This window comes from Bos mutus, chromosome 3 (genome assembly GCF_027580195.1).
Source record: "Bos mutus isolate GX-2022 chromosome 3, NWIPB_WYAK_1.1, whole genome shotgun sequence".
NCBI classification, from domain to species: domain Eukaryota; kingdom Metazoa; phylum Chordata; class Mammalia; order Artiodactyla; family Bovidae; genus Bos; species Bos mutus.
Window position 1 is genome coordinate 38,900,017 of NC_091619.1, and position 14,175 is coordinate 38,914,191.

At 35.1% G+C, this 14,175-nt stretch overlaps 1 protein-coding gene across 1 annotated transcript in view; it reads left to right on the forward strand.

Moving 5' to 3' along the window:
* COL11A1 (collagen type XI alpha 1 chain) overlaps positions 1–14,175 on the forward strand; it is a 229,597-nt gene that overhangs the window by 105,087 nt on the left and 110,335 nt on the right. The window contains 4 exon segments of the mRNA XM_070367586.1: positions 7,974–8,027; positions 9,140–9,184; positions 10,302–10,355; positions 10,438–10,482. Coding sequence (XP_070223687.1) covers positions 7,974–8,027; positions 9,140–9,184; positions 10,302–10,355; positions 10,438–10,482 — 198 coding nt within the window.

Consider the following 14,175-nt stretch of genomic DNA (forward strand, 5'->3'; position numbering starts at 1 on the left):
TTGAATATTTGTACAAAGATATTTGTGTAGACATTTTAAAAATTATTTTTGTTAGATAGAAATGGAACTGCTGGGTATATGATAAATTCATGTTTAACACTTTAAGAAGTTTTCAGATTGTGTTTCAAAGTGGTTGTACCATACTTCCTTCCTCAAAATTTAAGAGGATTTCAGTTTTCATTCCAATCCCTAAGAAAGGGAAGCCAAAGAATGCTCAAACTACCACACAATTGCACTCATCTCATGTGCTAGTAAGTGAAGTTGCTCAGTCGTGTCTGACTCTTTGTAACCCCATGGACTATAGCCTTCCAGGCTCCTCTGTCCATGGGATTTTCCAGGCAAGAGTGCTGAAGTGGGTTACCATTGCCTTCTCCAGGGGATCTTCCCGATCCAGGGATAGAACCTAGGTCTCCCGCATTGTGGGCAGATGCTTTACCCTCTGAGCCACCAGGGAAGCCCAAAGTGAAGTCGCTTAGTCATGACTGACTCTTTGCGACCCCATAGACTGTAACCTACCAGGCTCCTCTGTCCATGGGATTTTCCAGGCAATAGTACTGCAGTGGATTGCCATTTGCTTCTCCAGGGGATCTTCCCAACCCAGGGCTTGAACCCTGGTCTCCCACATTGTAGACAGACGCTTTACCGTCTGAGCCACCATCTCATGCCCTAGTAAAGTAATGCTCAAAATTCTCCAAGCCAGGCTTCAACAATATGTGAACCGTGAACTTCCAGATATTCAAGCTGGTTTTAGAAAGGCAGAGGAACCAGAGATTAAATTGCCAACATCCGCTGGATCATCGAAAAAGCAAGAGAGTTCCAGAAAAACATCTATTTCTGCTTTACTGACTGTGCCAAAGCCTTTGACTGTGTGGATCACAATAAACTGTGGAAAATTCTTCGAGATGGAAATACCAGACCACCTGACCTGCCTCTTGAGAAACCTATATGCAGGTCAGGAAGCAACAGAACTAGACATGGAGTAACAGACTGGTTCCAAATAGGAAAAGGAGTATGTCAAGGCTACATATTGTCACCGTGTTCATTTAACTTATATGCGGAGAACATGAGAAATGCTGGGCTGGATGAAGCACAAGCTGGAATCAAGATTGCAGAGATAAATAGCAATAACTTCAGATATGCAGATGTCACCATCTTTATGGCAGAAAGTGAAGAACTAAAGAGCCTCTTGATGAAAATGAAAGAGGAGAGTAAAAATGTTGGCTTAAAGCTCAACATTCAGAAAACAAAGATCATGGCATCTGGTCCCATCACTTCATGGGAAATAGATGGGGAAACCGTGGAAATAGTGGCAAACTTTATTTTGGGGGGCTCCAAAATCACTGCAGATGGTGACTGCATGCATGAAATTAAAAGACACTTACTCTTTGGAAGAAAAGTTATGACCAACCTAGACAGCATATTGAAAAGCAGAGACATTACTCTGCCAACAGAGGTCCATCTAGTCAAGGCCATGGTTTTTCCAGTGGCCCTGTAAGGATTAGAGTTGGACTATAAAGAAAGCTGAGTGACGAAGAATTGATGCTTTGGAACTGTGGTGTTGGAAAAGACTCGAGAGTCCCTTGGACTACAAGGAGATCCAACCAGTCCATCATAAAGCAAATCAATCCTGAATATTCATTGGAAAGGACTGATGATGAAGAGGAAACTCCAATATTTTGGCCACCTGATGTGAAGAGCTGACTCATTTAAAAAGACCCTGATGCTGGGAAAGATTGAAGGTAGGAGGAGAGGGGGATGGCAGAGGATGAGATGGTTGTATGGCATCATCGATTCAATGGACATGAGTTTGAGTAAATTCCGGAAGTTGATGATGTACAGGGAGGCCTGGCATGCTGCAGTCCATAGGGTCGTAAAGAGTTGGACACAACTGAGTGACTGAACAGAACTGAACTGAACTAGTTTCTCCAGATGCTCAGCTATACTAACATATTTTCTCTCTTTAATTATGGTTATTTTTGTTGGTGTGAAATAGTACCTTATTGTAGTATTAATTGGCATTTCCCTAATCACTAGTGATTTGGGGCTTATTTTTATATGCTTTTTGACCTTTTGTATATATTCTTACATCTTCCCTGGTGGCTCAGCAGTAAAGAATCTGTGTGCAATGCAGGAAACACAGGTTCAATCCCTCAGTCAGGAAGATCCCCTGAAGAAGGAAATGGCAACCCACTCTAGTATTCTTGCCTGGGAAATCCCATGGACAGAGGAGCCTGGAAGAAGCTCCAGTCCAAGGGGTCTCACTGACTCAATGGACATGAGTTTGAGTAAACTCTGGGAGTTGGTGATGGACAGGGAGGCCTGGTGTGCTGCAGTCCATGGGACTGCAAAGAGTTGGATGGACTGAGCAACTGAACTGAACTGAACTGATCTGATCTCCTTGCAGTTAAGGGACTTTGAGATGTCCTCTCCAGCACCACAGTTCAAAGGCATCGATTCTTTGGTGCTCCACTTCCTTTACGGTCCTGTTCTCACATCCATACATGACCATAGGGAAGACCATAGCCTTGAATACACGGACCATGTCAGCAGAGTAATATCTCTGCTTTTCAACACACTGTCTAGGTTTGTCATTGCTTTCCTGCCAAGAAGCAATAGTCTTCTGATTTCATGGCTGAGGTCACAGTCCGCTGTGATTTTGAAGCCCAAGAAGGGGAAATCTGTCACTGCTTCCACCTTTTCCCCTTCTATTTGCCATGCAGTAATGGGGCTGAATGATGTGATCTTAGTTTCTTAATATTTAGTCTTAAGTCAACTCTTTCACTCTCCTCATTCACCCTCATCAAGAGGCCCTTTAGTTCCTCTACACTTTCTGCCATTAGAGTGGTATCATCTGCCTATCTGAGGTTGTTGATGTTTCTCCTGCCTACCTTGATTCCAGCTTATAACATCCAGCCTGGCATTTCTCATGATGTTCTCAGCATATAGGTTAAAAAAACAGGATTACAGCAGACAGCCCTGTCGTGCTCCTTTCTCAACATTGAACCAATCAGTTGTTCCATACAAGGTTCTAAATGCTGCTTCTTGACCCACATACAGGTTTCTGAGGAGGCTGGTAAGATCGTCTGGTATTCCCATCTCTCTAAGAGCTTTCCACAGTTTGTAATGATCCACACAGTCAAAGGCTTGATCATAGTTGATGAAACAGAGATAGATGTTTTTCTGAAGTTCCTTTGCTTTCTCTATAATGCAGCAAATTTTGGCAATTTGATCTCTAGTTCCTCTTCCTTTTCTAAACACAGCTTGGACATCTGGAAGTTCTTGGTTCACATACTGCTGAAGCCTAGCATACAAGATTTTAAGCGTGACCTCACTAGCATGGGAGATGTGTGCAATTGTTCGATGGTTAGCACATTCTTTGGTGTTACCCTTCTTGGGAACTGGGATGAGGACTGACCTTTTCTACTCCTGTGGCCACTGCTGGATCTTCCAGATTTGCTGACTTAATGACATCCTCCTTTAGGAATGTGAATAGTTCTGCTGGAATTTCATTGCATCCACTAGGTTTATTAATAGCAATGCTTCTTAAGGCCCTCTAGACTTCATACTCTAGAATGTCTGGTTCTGGGGGACTAACCACACCATCATAGTAATTCAGTTCATTAAGATTTTTTTTAATACAGTTCTTCTGTGTATTCTTTCCATCTCTTCTTGATCTCTTCAGCATTTACTATTCTCTACCTTTTTTATCCTTTATTGTGTCCATCTTTGGGCAGAATGCTCCCTCGATGTTTCCAATTTTCCTGAAGAGATCTCTAGTCTTTCCCCTTTTGTTCTTTTCCTCCAGTTTTGTGCATTGTTCATTGAAGAAGGCCTTCTTGTCTCTTCCAGCTATTCTTTGAAACTCTGCATTTAATTGGATGTACCTTTCCCTCTCTCGCCTGCTTTTCACTTGTCTTCATTCTGCTATTTGTAAAGCCTCCTCAGATAAACACTTTGTCTCTTGCTTTCTTTTTCTTTGGGATGGTTTTGTTCACCACCTCCTGTACAATATTACAGACTGCTGTCCATAGTTCTTCAGGCACAGTGTTATAGTCCATTGAATCTATTCATTACCTCTACTGGGAATTCACACAAGATTTGACTCAAGTCATATCTGGCTGGCTTAGTGTTTTTCCCAGTCTTCTTTAGTTTAAGCCTGAATTTTACTATGAAAGCTGATGATCTGAGCCACAATCAGCTCCGGGTCTTATTTTTGCTGACTGTATACAGTTTCTCCATCTTCAGCTACAAAGAAATGAAATCAATTTGATTTCAACATTGACCATTTGATGATGTCCATCTGTAAAGCCATCTCTTGTTTAGCCTTTGCCCTTCTTCATTTTCATATCAAACTTAAGTGGTCTCTAAAGTGCTTTTTTTCTGTGTATTTTCTATATGATTACAGTATCAGAGGGCTATTGGAAATAGTTGATTTATTTAAAATATTAGGTACCAAAGGTGCTTTAGATCAGGGATTTTAATCTGGACCACTCTTATCATATCTTAGATTAACTCATCATAACCATATTATGTTTGTAATAAACTGCACTTGAGGCATGTGCCTATTAAATTTTCTATAATAATATCATCCCTGCACTGGAGTCTTAGAGGAAGAATTTGCTTTTAAGGAAAGTTGGTGTATCTGAATTCACTATGTTGAGACACAGGTAAAATATAGGGTCTGATTCACTGCACTTCTTGTGGTAGGAAGAGAGCTAGCATTAAGCATAACCTGCTTCTTTTTCTGCTTTAAACATATCTAGCTCTTGAGTTCAAAAACAGTCTCTTTCTATCAAAAGGAGAAAGAACATGAAAGAAATGCGTTTTATTTATTTTGTGTCTATGGTATATATTTTATTTTAGATTTGTGTTCTGTTTATTCTGGCTCAAGAGCCTTGTCTTTCAAACTTGGTGAATAATGTTTTTAATCATATTGTGCAACCCACAGTTAAATCTCACAGTTAAATATAATTTTAGAAGTGTCATATATTTTTAATTCCCAATAACATTTTTATCATAAGTCATTGTTGCCTGTACTTTTATTATGTTTGGGATAAAATATTTTATAACATTAAGTTAATTAACCAAACTGGATGACCACTATATTGCTCTTCTGACATGTAATAACTTAAATATACTTTTATGTCCTGTGATTTAATTTATGCTTTCAGAATTTCCATCACTCATATATTAATTGCTTTATAGAAAACAAATGATATTGTATAACTCTGAGCTAAAGAAGAAATAGCAAGACACACAACAAATATTAGTTAAAGGCAAAGACTTTGAAAATATGGCTACAGATCTGGATTCATTTATATTGCAACTCTGTGATATATTAGCACTGGTTAATTACTCAAAATCTTAGATGATGAAATTTCATAAAATTGCTTGAGAATTAAAATGGACAGTATAAATATAAATATATATAATATATATCATATATTGCTTAATATAGCACATAGGAACACAACAAATTTTAACTATTTTATTAAACTCCAAAAAATATGGCATTCATTGATTTAAATTTATTGCCATTCCTTTAGGGAAATAACAAGCAGTTAAGAAAGCAGACAAAATACTGTACTGTCATAGAGCTTCCATTTTAAAATAAATGGATCGATTTTAACTTGATTTTTAAAAATCCTATAGTACAAGACTTTTAGTATTTCTAATCTACACTTAAATATGTAGCAACAACAACAAAAAAAACAACAACATAGTCTTATACACAAGGTCATTGTCATAGAAATATCATGCCTGCTGGAAATAATAATTACGGAAATAGTTTTGCTTTTGTATTCTACATTTTGTTTTGAAGAAATAAGTATATTGTACTGAGAGCAAAAAATGATTTAAGTGAAAGGTAAAACACTGTCATAAAAGAATCAGGATTTTATAGCAGTTATTTTATATTAGATTACTTGACTGTATATGACTTTGCACAGTGGTGAAGAGAATTGAAACTTTTAAAGCCTATAAAAATGAGATGCAATTAAATTCAGTTATAAAGTCCAGATTATTTAATTTATAGGTTATTTTTGGTTGTTGTTGTTCCATAGTGATTTAAATGAGGCTTTCTTGTTAAACTCTGTACTATCCATATACATGAAAACAATGCTTTTCTTAAATACTGTCTGAGAATGGAAAACTCCCTTTACATCCAGCATCTAGACTTGCTGATGTATCCTTGCTCTTTTAATTGTTTCTAAATTCCGACTAATCATGAGCAAGCAGAAATGGCTTGAGCTTTAAAGACTTGATAAAGTTAATTATTCCAAGTAGAAAGCCAGTTTTTCTCCCAGTGAAGGGTCTGCTTGCAATAATCATTCTTAGCATGTTCCAACCTAACCAGTGATCAAATTAAATGATATCTGAAATCCTTTGTGATTAAACACAGATTAATCTATTGAATAAATAGTTACTTTATTATTATTTGTTTCTATGTCTTACGAGTAACATAATCTATAACATATTCCTTATGTTAATTATTACTGATGTTTAATCAATGTTACTATGCAACTATTTGAACTGGCACATTAAAAAAATTATTTTGTTGAAATATAGCTGATTTACAATGTGTTAATTTCTGCTGTACAACAAAGTGATTCAGTTATACACACACACACACACGCACATACATTCTTTGTCGTGTTTTTTTCCATTATAGTTTATCAAGGGATATTGAGTATCAGTTCAGTTCAGTTCAGTTCATTCACTCAGTTCTGTCCAACTCTTTGTGACCTCATGGACTGCAGCATACCAGGCTTCCCTGTCCATCACCAGCTCCTGGAGCTTGCTCAAACTCATATCCATTGAGTCGATTATGCCATCCAACCATCTCATCCTCTGTCATCCCCTTCTTCTCCTGCCTTCAATCTTTCCCAGCATCAGGGTCTTTCCCAGTGAGTCAATTCTTCACATCAGGTGGCCAAAATATTGGAGTTCAACTTCAGCATCAGTCCTTCCAATGAATATTCAGGACTGATTTCCTTTAAGATGGACTGGTTTGATCTCCTTACCATCCAAGGGATTCTCAAGAGTCTTCTCCAACACCACTTTTCAAAAGCATCAATTCTTCAGTGCTCAACTTTCTTTATAGTCCAACTTGTTGCTCAGCTGGAAAGAATCCGCTTGCAATGTGGGAGACCTGGGTTTGATCCCTGGGTTGGGAAGATCCCCTGGAGAAGAGAAAGGCTGCCCACTCCAGTGTTCTGGTCTGGAGAATTCCATGGACTATACAATCTCAAAGAGTCAGACACAACTGAGTGACTTTCACTTTCATATTGAGTTCCCTGTGAATAGGAACTTATCAGTGTCATTATGGAAATATCCAGTATTTGCTTTTTCAGTGATGTAAATCAATGTATATCAATGAATATAATGATTGCATATGGACCTATATTTTTTTTTCTTTTTACTCTGTGCATGCATGTGTGCTAAATTGCTTCACTCATGTCTGACTCTGCGATCCTATGGATTGTAGCCCTCCAAGCTCCTCTGCCCGTGGGATTCTCCAGGCAAGAATTCTGGAGTGGGTTGCTATCTCCTTCTCCAAGGGATCTTCCCAATCCAAGGATCCAGACTGTCTCTCACATCTCCTGCATTGGCAGGCAGACTGTTTACCACTAGCATCACCTGGGATACCCTTTTAGTCTATAAGCAACAATTTATTGTGGTATGCAAAAATTAAATTAATTAGCAATTAATTTAATTGCAAATTAAAAAACACACAGGATTAAAAGCTAGATAAAAAAACTAATGTGTCTTTGACATATGTTAAATTTTATTTTCATCTATCTTTATATACCATTTTTCTACAAAACATGTTAAAAAGTATTTAGATATGTGCAATTTATAGATAAAGATTGGTGACTCAAATTAAGAATCTTATTAGCAGTATATTCCTATGTACAAAGTCAGACTTTACATTTTTTTTTAAATGAAAATATTCTTTTTTTCTATTCAATTAGGGTCCACAAGGAAAACCAGGGCTTGCAGGACTTCCTGGTGCTGATGGGCCTCCTGTAAGTAGTAGTTACCTGGTCATTAAACTTTCCATATTTCATTTTCAAAAATAGATTTTACATGTGTTTAGAAGTGATTGTATGAATTCAGTAATAAAAGCAAATTGAGCCAGTAATTAAACATTGATCTCTCTAAAATTCTATTTAATCATGTAGTTTCCATACTGCAAAATCTTTAAAGAGCTCCCAGTGGTCTTAGGACCACTTTCTGCCAGAATCTCATATTTTCCTACCTCTCACTTTTCTCTTAGTAGGCTCTACATTTTCTATTGCTATACTTTTTGTTATGTCCTTTTCTTTTCATAGAAAATACTTTATATCTTCTCTTCCTTTTCAAAGAACACGTTTCTTGAGAGTCCAGGTGATATTCCTCATCTTTTGTAAGTTTCCTCAGACACCTTACATGAAAATTCATCTGTGTTCAGGGATTCCTTACTTTTCTAAAAATATAGCAATGTTTATTATATCTTATCATATAGCAATAAATTATGTAATCATGTAATATCCATGGTTGTTATTTGAAAACCTTTTATTTATGCTTCTTTTTTTTCTCTTGAAACTACTTACTCAGAACTAAGGTATAAAAATTTTCATCCTGTTATTGCTTGTTTTCATTGAGTAGAGTTGTTTTGGAGCTGTGCATTTTTATTTACCAACTCTCAGTAACTTGATTAAAAACACCATTGGTGTTTATGATGTTGCTGTGTTTTAAATGTCCCATTGATGTTCTTAGTTGCCTTGTAAAGATGTGAGTATAATTATTTAATCAATATGCAAATAGAAGTTAGACTGAAACACTTTTATTTAAAACTAATTGAGATTGGGGCCAAACTGTTCATGAATAATATGCATGCTTTATGTGCTTTTCCCAAACTGTCTCTCAAGTTCATTATGTCATTGGTGAAATTTGCACCAAGCCAATATAAACTTATGTTTCTTTCCAAATGCTAGTTTCCAATATTATTTAAAGTTATATAGAGTGATGCAAAATATTTAATATATTTTGAAACATAAAGAATAAAACCTCAGCATGTGGAAAAAAGGGAACAATTTCATATTATATATTACCATTAATATTGCATCTCATCAGTATATATTTTTGACAAATGTAGGGTCATCCTGGAAAAGAAGGCCAGTCTGGAGAAAAAGGTTCTCTGGTATGTTACAAAGTATTATTTAAATGTTCTGTCACCTTATCTCCTAGAGAAAATGCCTTGCTTTGGTCATTTCTATGAGATACATATATATATATATATATATATATTTGATCATTTAGGGCTATGAATATTAGAAAATCAGTAGCGAAAAATACTCTCCACCTGTAATATGTATTTACTTTCAAAAGAATGTTTGCTAACATTTAGGTATAAATCATGTCTCTAAAGTAACTTTTAATTTAGGGAATAAAAAAAGATATGTCTTAGTTAGATAACTTTTAATTCTGTATTGGCAATTTGATCAATTAGATCAATTAGCCTATCATTCTCAGTTTAAAAAAAATTCTCATGATCAGAAATACATTCACATTCTGCATATATAGTATATGTGGAATACATGATTATAAATAATAATAATGAAATTGGACAAGAACTACTGAATATTGTTAAAGTGTTTATGTCACTTGAATTTGATCTATATTTATTACCTTCTGATAATCTTTACATAAGATGGGAATTGAAAGAGAAACAGTTATAAAATATCAAAATTAAAACTTATTCAATCAATACTACTTTTGGATTACAGTAGCAGGGTAAGATCATTTTTATGTAGAGTTGCTAATTTTAGATTCTTATTAAAATAGCATTACTACTGTATGTTATATATTATTTCCTTTAGATAGAATAGTGAAATGAAGCCAGCTGTGGAAGATATATAATTTTGATCATTTTCTTGATGTAAATGATGTAAATTTAATGCCATTTTTTTTAATGACATTTTTTGGTTAGAAATTATTTATCCTTTTGGTTAATCTGTAGCTGTTTTTTGTAGACATCAAGGACATCGGATTTTTTTCAATCTTAGAAAAGTAATTATTAATATATGATTATTTATATTACTTCATATATTTATGACATTTATCTTACTTTAACATAAATACATGATATGTTTGTTCCTCATATCTGACTTTAGATAGAAATGATAAGCTACCAAATAAATTTTTACCAAAAGTGGAAAAATATCATCTTCTTAGAGATTATTTGGTAAAACTGTAGTATGTGAGTGAGGGACACTTTCAGTACATTATGTATTTAAATTGCATTGGGTCTTTTACAGGGCCCTCCTGGTCCACAGGGTCCCATTGGCTACCCTGGTCCCCGAGGAGTAAAGGTAAATAATATTATATTTTCCACATTATTTAATTTCAATGTAAAATATTATAGTCATTTAATTCCTCTAATTTATTCCATAGGGAGCAGATGGTGTCAGAGGTCTCAAAGGCTCTAAAGGTGAAAAGGTAAAACATAATTTATTTAGGTGATTTTAATTGGTATTGTATAAAAAATTAAATTTATTCAATAGATATTTCATTTCTCAAATATATTGAATGATTACTTATGTATCAGACACTGCAAGTCTAATAATTTTGGACTCTATCCTGAAACTTTAAAAGAAAAGTTTTATATCCTTGGGTGAGGATGAAATTATAGAAGAAAAAAAAAGGTATATCATATATAAAATCAATTCTGCTAAAGTTTTATTTTTACATGTCTTTAACTTTTCTAAATTATAAGATTGACCGTATGATTGTATTTGTTAAGACTGGATTGGATCCAATTATATGCATAACAGAGGAATATTTATTCCCTTTTTTCTCTACTAAAATTTTCATTCTTCATAAATTGAAATAAAGTACAAAATAGGAATTAATTGTTGGAAGAAGTCTTTGTATGTGATAATGCATGCATAGCAAAAGCTTAAATGAGAAGGAAATAAAGAGTAAAACCAAATAAATATGAATGAAAGAATATGCACTATTTTAAAGGATACCAATAATTTAATTTGATGAAGAAAACAAAATTGAGATTTTTTTTTCATTAAATGGCCTCCCTGGTGGGAGAAATGTTTAAGATAAATGTAGAGCTCCCACATCCTCAATGATTATGTTGAAATGGAATGACACTACTCAGAACTGGTACTGCATTAATTCTTACTATATTACATTTTATAACACAAAGTACAAAGTGTTAAGGGAATTTCATGAGAAATATATGGAATATACATTTTTATTTCAAGGATAACTGTTTATTCCTACAGTCATAATATTATTAAAAGCACCTTGAATGGATTTGATATCAGTAAGGAATAAATGACAAGAAGGGATGTATTTATTATATATGTCATATTTTATTTTCTGAAAATAATAGGTAACATACTGAAGCATTGTCAAAGTATGCGACTATATTGTCAAGTCTAGTGCGTGAAAATATGTCATGTGTTTTAAATTAACTCAGCTACTTTGATTTGAATCCCAATTCATCTTTATCATCTCAGTTGAACTTCAGGGTATAGTGTCTTACTGAGCTGACAGCAGAGTGATGGCTTAGACAATGTTGAACTTGTAATTATTTGCAAGTAGCCTAGGCAAAAAAAAAAAGTATGTGTGTATATATATATATATATATATAGTCTCAGTTTGGAACTTAGAATCTCAGTTTTTGTTGTTAATACATTTAAATATCAATTCAAATTTTTTCTCTGGAATTAGTGCCCACCAAGAATTTTAGGGAAGGCAGTGTTTATATGAAAGGCATATAATTGGAGTGGGAAAGTTGTGAACTTTTTGGAAGGAGAGGTAGTGGCAAATGCAAAGGAAAATAAAATTATAGATGATGAGATATTTGTGAGAAGAAACATACTCAGGAAAAAAAATGTATGGAAAAAAATTTTATATTATTGGTTATTTTGAGTTGCATATGGTCTCAGAAGAAACAAGTAGATATATAGAGAAAGAATTAATGTTTTTAATTGGGAATTAAACATTCTGAGTTCTGATTATAGTGCTCATAGTAAAGTTGTAAAGCTAACTTGTAAAGTTAGGTTGCTTACTTTCCCTGAGCTTTATTTTAAGTCTATAAAATGAGGACCTCATCCTAAAAAATCTCTAAGATATTTTTCAGTTGTACCTTTCATTCCATATCATATATTAACCTAGTAATATATTGTTTACCTAGATTTAGAGAAGTTTTGTATAAATTTTAATGGAAACTTTTTATAACAAGAATTCTTCTTATTTTCAAACTTTGTAAAGAACTATGAAATCCTAGTTAATTTTAATGTATACTATTTGTTTTTCTGAATATATATTATAATCAACCATTATCTCAGAAGAGATGAGGAAGGAAATTGAAACTATTTTCTTTTTACAAATAGCAGTATTAATTAATGAAAGCTGAATTACCAAGTTAGTGCCCTAACTAGAATAAAATTCTCCACTGTTTAGAGTCAGCTTTATTCCTTAGAACTTAAGCAACATAACCCAGTCAACCAAGTGGCACAGGCGAATTCCTTTTTCACCTGTTTTCTAAAACCTGTTTCCTCCAGTCTAAGTTCAATGCGTGAAACAGGGCACTCAAAGCCAGTGCACTGGGACAACCTGAGGAATGGGATGGGGAGGGAGGTGGGACGTGGGTTCAGGATGGGGGACACATGTATACCCATGGTTAATTCATGTCAATGTATGGCAGAAAACACTACAATATTGTAAAGTAATTAGCCTCCAATTAAAATAAATTAATTAAAAATACTAACTAAGATTTGATAATTTAAGGACTGGAAAGCTTAGTAGTTTGAAAGTGTCATTTGTTTTAAAAATGTCACTTACTGTAAGGATGTTCTTACTAACTTACTATCTAATTTATTTTTAAAATTATGAATGTATTGAAAACAAAGTTTTGATAGCAGTAGCCTCTACTTCACTATATATTCTCTTAAAATATCTCTCCTTGAAAAAAATGTTAAAAACTATTATTTATTTTAGACATAGAGTGCAGTAATTTTTTAAACTAGACTTGGCAACTGTGTAATTACTTTTCTCTCTAGGGATCAGGTAATGAAGACACCGGTCAATAGGAATTTAAGTGGTCATTTTCAGCTTTTAAGCCTCTGCTATTAACCCAGCTGCATTCAAGGCACTATATCAAATTTGATTCCTTTTCCAGGTCTTGGCTTCCCAGGTGGCGCTAGTGGTAAAGAAGCTGCCTGCTGATGCAGGAGACATAAGAGATGCCAGTTGGATCCCTGGGTCAGGAAGATCCCCTGGAGAAGGGAATGGCAACCCACTCCAGTATTCTTGCCTGGAGAATCCATAGACAGAGGAGCCTGGAGGGCAATAGTCCATGGGGTTGCAAAGGGGCACAACTGAAGCGACTTAGCCTTTAGCACTTCCGGGTCTAAGTCTCACATGTCCTTACTAACCTTATATCTTCTGGACCTTAGCATACATTACCAAACTCACACTGAGGCAAGGATGATTCCAAATTTACATTTAATAAATATCTGTTATATATCATGATTTTGAGGGTCAGAATATAGTAGGCATTGGAGAGCTAGAGGTTACTTAGGCATGATTCTTGTATCCCATGGACGGATAAGCCTGGTAGGCTACAGTCCATAGGGTGGCAGAGTCGGACACGACTGAGGGACTTCACTTTCACTTGTTTTTCAGCATTTAGTAGAAAGAAAGAGACCTGTGATTATTCCCCTGTGGCTCAGTCAGGATGTTATGTTATATTAACAAATGATGAGTGCGGCACATAGGATGAAGAGGTTAATTTTAATAGGCAAAGAATGAGGTCATGGAATACCTCATGGCAATGAAAGTGTAGTCCCTGGGCCCTGTTCTGACTCTTTGCAACCCCACAGACTGTAGCCCACCAGGATCCTCTGACCATAGAATTTTCCAGGCAAGAATCACTGGAGTGAGTTGCCATTCCCTTCTCCAGGGGATCCTCCTGACCCAGGGATCAAAACCAGGTCTTCTGCATTGCAGGCAGATTCTTTACTGATTCATAGCAGAATCATGAGCTAAATCCTAAAAGATGAGGAAAATCTCACCAGGTAGACAGAGAAAGTAAAAGATTTGCAGATGCGTGTGTATGTGGAAGTGGTTAACCAATGCAAGAATTACAAATGGAAATACAGCACATTC